The sequence below is a fragment of the Sabethes cyaneus genome, chromosome 2 (assembly GCF_943734655.1).
Source record: "Sabethes cyaneus chromosome 2, idSabCyanKW18_F2, whole genome shotgun sequence".
NCBI lineage: Eukaryota > Metazoa > Arthropoda > Insecta > Diptera > Culicidae > Sabethes > Sabethes cyaneus.
The window spans coordinates 88,569,944-88,578,933 of record NC_071354.1 but is presented as its reverse complement, the minus strand read 5'-3'; the positions used below and the strand labels follow the sequence as shown (position 1 = coordinate 88,578,933).

The following is an 8,990-nucleotide window of genomic DNA, read 5'->3' as shown; positions in this document are numbered from 1 at the left end:
CGTCGGGTCTACCTTCGTGTGACCAGTGCATGTTTTTGATGGTGTAGTTGAAGAAACGGTCTATTATCCTCAACACACATCCTCTCGCGATCCTGTATTCTGCACATCACTGCGAAGCTCGTTGGTTGCTCCATCGTTCGGGCAAAATTAGGCCTTGCCGCCACGGATCCCCCACACCTTCTCGTCTTTGCAACAGATCTCCTGTAGTGCCACAATACCGAACTTTTGCGGTTCTAACTGAACGAACAACATTCTGTCGCCATCCACGAAATTTAGTGATTTACAGTTCCAGGTAGGAAGCATCCATTTCAAATCTTTGTTTCATCGCCTTGGTCCATGCTAAATGTTCCGAGTTGAATTTTTTTGATTTTGACGTAGGACTACGTCTTACGGCAAGTTTTGAGATAGGGTGTCATTCCAAAAAATCGAAAAATGCGAGCGTCACGAAAATTGAAAGGTTTTGAGCGCTAATTGCTCAGCGGTTTTCCGATAGATTTTCAATATTCTTACACCAATCGATCGGAAAATCTTCTAAGAATTGACCCAAATGAAGAAAAGTATGGATTCTTGATGTTGAACTATTGAAAAATTGAAAATAATGAACCTATGTTTTACCAGAATTCTCGCTTCGTGATTGGTTGGAAGATTCGTTACGATGATCTAAACCTATACCAATTTGATATCTGTGCTTGGAAAGTAAGCTAAAACAAGTGACAAAGTTTTCCTCATTTCAACAAGATATCTTAACACTGCGGTTCAACCTCGACCATTTTGATGTCCTTGCTTGGGAAGTACGCCAGAGAGAGTGACAAAGCCCCCTTGTGCCAACAGATTTAGTACGAACGCGATTAAATCTAGTCCAATTTGATGTCCGTGTTAGGGAAGTGTGCCAGAAAAAATGACACAAGTTCGTTCTCCCAACAGATCGCAGATTCTTTACTGCGAAACGATTAAACCTCGGCGAATTTGATATCTGTGTTGGAAAAATGTGCTACAACTGTAGTGTTCGGTTAAAATACGGCTCTGTATGAATACACATGCTTGCCGTTTCATTAGAAGTGTAGTGAAAAGATGTGCTGTTGATAAAATAGGATTGAATAGGTAAAATCCCTTCAACGTGGGAAACCATGGATAATAAAAACAATCTCTAATTTCAGTAAGGTAGCAGCAAATTAATAGTTTGTATTCTTGATTTTGTTAAATTGTTTTCAATTGCACAATCTTTTGAGAATTGAACGTATGCAATGTTACTACTTTGATAAATGTTACATACAACGCATGTAGCATGTATATATGTTGCATGTAGCATGTATACTATAGTTACTATATATATAGTTCGGCGGATACAAATATCGGGAGCCAAATAAACGTCAAAAGCGGAGCCAAACGTTTTTCAAAATTCGAATTGTGGGACTAATGTTAATAAACACACTTTATTTTAATAGAACTAGTCATTTTCAACACCCTCTAGCGATTATTTTCCGTAAAAACCTGCACATTTCTCCATAATTTCAAATTTAATTTCAAAAATCAGAGTTGCCAATTCGCCTGGTTTTCTATCCGCCTAACTATATATATAGTAACTATACGGAACGGAATGATTACCAGCATGAATACATGCTACTATCACTACAAAGAGACTTACGTAGTCCTGCGTCACCTATATATGCGGTCGTGTCTTGTACACAACCCCTCTGATTTTTTGTATTATTTTAGATTATAAAAAGCCCACCTTACTAGGGCTATGCTACCGAGTCTCATGATGGGGCTGCCATCGTATGGTGCCGAGACAAGACAGTGCCTCTTTGCCTGTCGGTATACGACCTTAGTTTCCATCAGCGTTGGTTACCACATCTCCGCTAAGGTTGCTCGTATTCTGGCTGGTAGGGTAATCAACCTATTTTGGATCCCAACTGTAGCTGTACATAATTTAGACACTTACAGCAAAATCAAATGGAAGTGTCCAAATTATGTACAGCTGCAGACGAGGTCCAAAACAGGTTGGTTTCCCTACCACAAGGAGGTGGAGATAGATGTTGCTGGATAAGAGGCTAAGGACCACTATGGGGTCTGTGTTGCACATTACTTAATCGTTCACCAACCGTTTCTTATCCACCAGTCATTTTGACTGGTTTTGGTATAAATAGGTATATTTAAAATGCTGGTATATCTATTGTTAAAAAATACATCTACTTGCAGGGCAAAATGCGCACCGCTTTATACACCAAGATTGCTACCCTGAATTGCATACCCATAATCTTAAGTCAGCAACAATCGCGCATAAAATATTTGTAACGGAATAAACAAGCATATTTATTTGTTTTTAATAAAAATACATTGCTTAACATTTTTCTGTCTAATAATGGACACAGAGGAATACGTACATTCAATGAGCAACTTTTTTATGGTTAACTGAACACTCCAAATTATTCAAATAAATTTTTAAAATACTTTATGAGCAGCTTGAATCCATAATATTTATTATTTGGATTATACGTGAAATACAATGCAGGTTTAATAGCTTTTGAAAAAGATGGTCATCTTGCCCCGCAGGTTGGTAAAATTCCCAAGAATCGACGAATTTTTGCTCGTGATATTTGATATGCGTTATAACTTTTAGCACCCAATATGCATACCTACAGGTTATAGAAAAGACTGTAAAAGATACTTAGCGAGAGTTGGAGCCCTTTGGTGTAGATTTCTTCGGATATATTGATAGTGAGCTACCTTAATGGGCATCTTACCCCGTGCTACCCTAGATGTTGAGACATTATTACAACAAACAACAGTTGCGTAACTGTATAAAATGTTTTAATATAATTTACAATAATATTTATATACGTTGTATTTCTTTCTTAACTATATCGATTACATTTTGACCAACATAACTTTCGCACATGTTAATGCTGAACCCTATTCGATTTATAAAAACGTGCTACAATTTAATTCATATGTAACAATCAAAATTGCAGCACGTTTACAATCTATTTTTATCCGTTATAGACAGCGGCAAATAGCGGGCGAAAAATTTCGTGCCGACAAATTTCATACAAACATATCCTTCCCTAGAAACCAAATAGGTCTACCTATGCCCGTTTCGTTCGTGATTAGTTACGGATTCAGAATAATCAAAAAGCTACTACGAACGAATGAAACGTTTATTATGTTTCTCATGGTTGAATTAAACGTATTAGAGTTCTATCTATCTAATGGGATGGGAAGGTGCGAACAATGTTACATATTCGATTACAGCTGGGATAGCGACTACCGACCTATGCTATATAATATATTTAACCCAGCATTCGCGTTAACTGTTCGAAGTAATTAATCGCTACAACTAAAAGGTATATGTACACATGGACCATTTGGATCTTATTTTAAAATTGATAGTTCACAACTAAGAACGTGATTTTTATGCGCAACGCAATACCAACCAACTCCAGCGGTTCCGTTCCATTATATTTTAGTGCTAATCAACAAGTCTAACAAAATATCGTTGCATCACTCAACCACCGGTCCATTGGTTATCTTGTAATGATTTGAATTGAAAGATATTGTTATTATTTAAATATTGTTTATTTTTTATTTTGCTTTGCCTATTTGGTCAAAAAATCTTTTGAAAACATTTCCGAAACGTTGGGTTGATATTTTTATATCTACTAATAAGATAATAATCTCAATATTTACCGTATTTTTCGTTTCGATATAAGATTTAAAAGTCGCTAAATATCACTCGTACCGATAAACCGATATCTTTTCTACAAAATTGATAGGAAAATAGGTTCCAAACAGGTGCAAACTCTCGCTGAACTTGAAGTTAAAAGTATATATCAAAAGTTTATGGAAGTTCTATTATGGTTTGCGATTTTTTTTAATTTGTGACAAATTATCTTCACCTTATTTTGAGCTAATATGTATGTGGCCGAACTATGTAACAATTGCTAATAACGGCTAAAAATTGAGTTATCTACTTTGAATCACTGCCGATGACTGATTTTGATTTCAAACTTGATTAGTTGTTTCAAATACAAGGAAAAATTATACGACTGTTGGAACACGTTATTCCGTAAAAACTTTTTACGTGAAGCCAACTTCACTATATAAAAATTTTTGACCAAAACAATGCTTTCATACACGAATGGCAATTCGAGCGGATCTTTGTTCAGATCTAGTCGAAGATCACTCCACAGCATCGCTGGTTAATTTGTTAGAGAACTCATTAATACCTCTTGTACTCTGCTGAAAGAGGAAAAGTGTTCTATTTCTGTAATTCATGTTGTATTTCCAATTCAAATTGAATCATCCACTCCACTACCAGTAGCCAATTATTCAAATTAGTTTCAATAACTTTGGAACACAAAAATAAATCAACCCACCGACGCACGTCAACTGCTTGAATGGATTTTTTTCTACTCTACAGCAAACCCACATGTTTCCTCGACGGCCTGCGTGAGCTTGTCGTACATTAGTTGATGGGAATCGTACATCGGAAGATCGATTCTGTTGAAACAGGTGTGCGCTTTTGGAAGGTTCTGAAGTGGTGCATCTGCCGTAAGATGAATGGTGAACAACCTCGGACCAACAGCGCCAGTAGATCCCTGCAGGGCACGAAAACCTTGCAATGGAACTCGACAAGAGCCCGTTACGAACTGCAATAACTGGGCACGCATTTCCGGCGAGTAGGACTCCACAATCTGTTAACAGGACAACAAAAAATTTGAAAATGTTAATCAATTTTGAAATACTTAGACCGGTCTAATAATGAATTCTATACTAACCTGCCAAAACCATATAATTTGAGGGGTTTCCGGTGTGCATTGTTTCAGCCGTGTGTTAGCCTTCCAATCGTGGACGTCAATTTTGCTGATTCCTCCGATTACCAGTTCCAATTCTCGTTCGTCGAATGGCCGCAGCAATTGACTTGGTATAAGCTCGCCAAATCCTATAATCAAAATTTATCAATAATACAGTAAATATGTATACTTTTTTGGAGCTATACCTTTCGATAAAGCTAGAAACTGCTGTTCAATTCCACGCATAAACCGGTAGTTGACGTAAAGTTTCACGTACTCGCGTTTGTTTTCCTCGGTAACTTGTAATGATGCACCGTTTGGTTTCAGCTCGTGTACCTTCACAGCCCCAAAACTGTTGTTTTCCACACTGAACGTTGGCTCTATCACCCCGGATATGTTATTTTCCCTACAAATAACAGGCAATATTTGACCATTCTAGTTAAGTTTATATCAGTTTTAAGCGACTATTTGTACTCACAGCATCCAAGTCAAACTTCGGTGCAAGTCCGGGTCGACATCCTCAATATCATTCAATGTTATTGGCTTGTTCAGCAGCTGCTTGTAAAACGGCAGTGTGAATCCTCCATCCAGTACGTGATTGTGAAACACTGCAATGCCAAGTATTCGTCCCACGAAATGGAAGTACGACAGATGGTCCGGGTTTACTCCTGAAGTATTTTAGAAGATTGTGAACTGATTAGTATGAATTACTGGTACTACTTTGAACAACTTTACCAGAATCCGGATTGATTTGCAACGAGTACCGATCGTCACCACTATACTGAAAAAGGCCGTACTGCGGGTTCAACATTTCTCGAGATAAAAGATGTAACCACTCCCGAGCTACACCGCCATAATCCAATCCTTCTTCGCCCCTAAACTTTACCATCAGTCGTTTGCGCATTTCTCTTGGTCGCATCTTCATGATCAGTCTGGAAAAAAATGACACGTAGAGTTGTGGAATTGCTTGTCTGTCAAAAATGCGCATAAATTGATTCCTCCGCACACTACCTACCTGTAGCTCTCCTCAAAAATTTCCTGTCGAGACACCTCCAGCCGGCAGTGACCCGATTGGGGCTGCAGTGTTTGCAACTCGTTGCGCAATGCTCGTATCTTGCCAAGTAGATCCCGCCTGTACTTGGGTAACAGTTCGGCACCGTCCAGCAAACCTTGTGGTAGATCAGCGAAATTGCAAGGAGGTGTCCGATGAGGTGTTGGTTCCTGAAAATAAAATAATTATGTAATATAACCCTTGAATGATTGTCATTGCAATTTACCATCGATAAGCCATTACTACCGGATACGCTTGCTTCTGGTCCTACCATTGGTCGTGAGCTGCCAGAAACAGTCGAAACAACCGCAGATCCGTTCGAAACTTGTGGACCTGCTCCGGAAAGAGAGCTAAGGGCAGCCGTCGCCGGTGTCGATGGACAACCATTTGGACCGGAGGCATTTGTTCCGCTAGTTGTTGGCTGTGTTGGTTGAGTTTGCTGTGCTTGCTTGCGTATCATGTGTAGAATATGTCCATTCAGGCGAGGATCGGTAAACTGGGTTGTACGGTTGTTATGATCCACAAAATAAACGCGTCCGGAGGCGGTCTTCCGCTGCTCCCAGCCGTGTGGCAGCGGACCTAACGCTTCCGGGGCAATATTTTGTGTATCAAAGTCCCGCGGTATCCGTGGATCGTGCCAAGTAGAAATTTTCGTCGGTATGTGGTAAAAGTATACCTGTCCTTGTTGAGTGGTTCGCATTTCTGTAAAGGGAAAAACGGGTTAGGGGGTTAGAAGATATGAGAAACAATCTATACCTATAAAGAAGGATTTCTGTCTGTCTGTCTGTCTGTCTGTCTGTCTGTCCTGTGTTCCTTATAGAATCAAAAACTACTGAACCAATCGGCGTGAAAATTTGCATATAGAGGTTTTTGGGGCCAGGAAAGGTTTTAGTGATGGTTAGAGACCCCTCCCCACACTAAGAGGGGGGGCTCCCATACAAATGAAACACAAATTTCTGCATAACTCGAGAACTAATCAAGCAAATAGAACCAAATTTGGCATGTGGGTGTTTTCGGTGACAAGAATTTATTCTAGGGTAATTTGAGACCCCTCCCCTCTTTATAAGGGGAATTATAACTCCTCTCCCCTTTAAGAGGGGGGGTTTCCATACAAATTTCCTCATAACTCGAGAACTAATCAAGCAAATGGAACCAAATTTGGCATGTGAAGGTTTTCGAGGGCAAGAAAATTTTCTATGTTGAATTAGGACCCCTCCTCACTTTAAGAGGGGGGGCTCCTGTACAAATGAAATACCAATTTCCTCATAACTCGAGAACTAATCAAGCAAATGGAACCAAATTTGACATGTGGGTGTTTTTGAAGACAAATTTTTTTTCTATGATGAATTGGGACCCCTCCCCACTTTAAGAGGGGGGGGGGGCTCCTATACAAACGAAATACAAATTTCCTTATAACTCGAGAGCTAATCCAGCAAATGGAACCAAATTTGGCATGTAGGTGTTTTTGGAGGCAAGAATGTTTTCTATGATGAATAAGAACCTCTCCCCACTTTAGGAGGGGGGGCTCCTATACAAATGAAATACAAATTTCCTCATAACTCGAGAACTAATCAAGCAAATAGAACCAAATTTGGCATGTGGGTGTTTTCGGTGACAAGAATTTATTCTATGGTAAATTGAGACCCCTCCCTCTTTATAAGGGGAATTGTAACTCATCTCCCCTTTAAGAGGGGGGCTTCCATACAAATTTCCTCATAACTCGAGAACTAATCAAGCAAATGGAACCATATTTGGCATGTGGGTGTTTTTGGAGGCAACCATTTTTCCCATGATGAATTAGGACTTCTTACCTTTTTAGGAGGGGGGGGCTCCCATTCAAACGAAATACAAATTTGCTCATAACTTTAGAACTAATCAAGCTAATGGAACCAAATTTGGCATGTGAGAGTTTTAGATGGCAGAATTTTTTTTCTGTGGTGTATTACGACCCCTTTCCCTTTTAAGAGAGTGGGCTCCCATACAAATGAAATACAAATTTCCTTATAATTTGAGTACTAATCAAGCAAATGGAACCAAATTTAGCATGTAGGAGATTTTTGAGTCTTGAATTTATTTTATGATAGTTAGAGACCTCTCACCCCTGTGGTAGGGGGATATGGACTCTCATACAAATAAAACAGAAATTTTTGCGAAACTCAAAAACTGATCCAACTCGAGAAATTCGAGACTCTTCCATAAAACATTAATCAATAACAAGACCACAAAAACTATCTATAGTAACACTAGATCATTCAGGATGAGCCGGTCGCGAGTGTTGCCGGTGACCCGCCGTCGGAAGCGCCGCCCACTGAGGGGCTTGCAAAACTCGAGAAGTGACAAAGATCATCCGAGATTCATGATTTATGTACAACACAGGTTAATTTGTGGCAATACGAAGTTTGTCGGGTCAGCTAGCCATTAATAAATTACCGTATCCAGGAGGTAAATCGACGGCAGGTCGTACCACTGGTACACTGCCTCGTGTCTGGGGCGGTGGCATTATAAGAGGTGGTCGAGCGGTTCTAGACGAGCGCCTGCGTGAAGAAGGCTCGTCTGTGTTACGAGAGGAACGACGGGTTCGTAGTGCTGACGACTCTCGGCTGCCCTCATTGCTGTTCGTTGCAGATGACGGTTGCTGAGGTTGTGGCTGTGATCTCCCTGGTGTGGTCGATGATTCTAATGAGCCTTCTGGTGCTGTGCGACTGTTACCATTCGTCATGTTGCTTGTAGAGGGCAGAAACGAAGGCACTTGGTCGGGTTGTAGCGAGCCATTGTTATTAGTGCTGACACCATGAGTGGGTGAAGTACCGTTACATGTACTACTGGTACTGTTATTGTTAGACCCAATACCATTCAACAAAACTCCGTTACCGGTACTACTGGAACCAGAACTGGGAGAGTTTATAAAATTTGCGTTACCGCTGACTATATTTGTGCTATTTCCGTTGTTGCTATTATTGGTGTTAATGCTACTAGACGCCACGTTGCTGTGCAGATTTGGAATATTGCCATTTGGCTGTGGCGTTCGCGTGTTGGGCGGATCTATTGACAGTGAGCCTATTGCATTTGGAAGTCCTGCTAGCGGTTGTGGATCCCTACAAACAATTATGTTACGGAGACATACAAAATAATAAACACCATAAAAC

General features: G+C 40.0%; 1 protein-coding gene across 1 annotated transcript in view; it reads right to left on the bottom strand.

Annotated features, from left to right (window-relative positions):
- Positions 1-2,815: 2,815 nt before the first annotated feature.
- LOC128734303 (E3 ubiquitin-protein ligase SMURF2) overlaps positions 2,816-8,990 on the bottom strand; it is a 54,907-nt gene continuing 48,732 nt past the window's right edge. Inside the window, exons 6-13 of the mRNA XM_053828420.1 lie at positions 8,275-8,939; positions 6,071-6,546; positions 5,809-6,014; positions 5,529-5,725; positions 5,272-5,461; positions 5,000-5,199; positions 4,779-4,942; positions 2,816-4,694 (exon numbers count right to left, since the gene is read on the bottom strand). Of these exons, the coding sequence (XP_053684395.1) occupies positions 4,410-4,694; positions 4,779-4,942; positions 5,000-5,199; positions 5,272-5,461; positions 5,529-5,725; positions 5,809-6,014; positions 6,071-6,546; positions 8,275-8,939 (2,383 nt within the window). The 3' untranslated portion in view covers positions 2,816-4,409. The remainder of the gene's footprint in view (positions 4,695-4,778; positions 4,943-4,999; positions 5,200-5,271; positions 5,462-5,528; positions 5,726-5,808; positions 6,015-6,070; positions 6,547-8,274; positions 8,940-8,990) is intronic.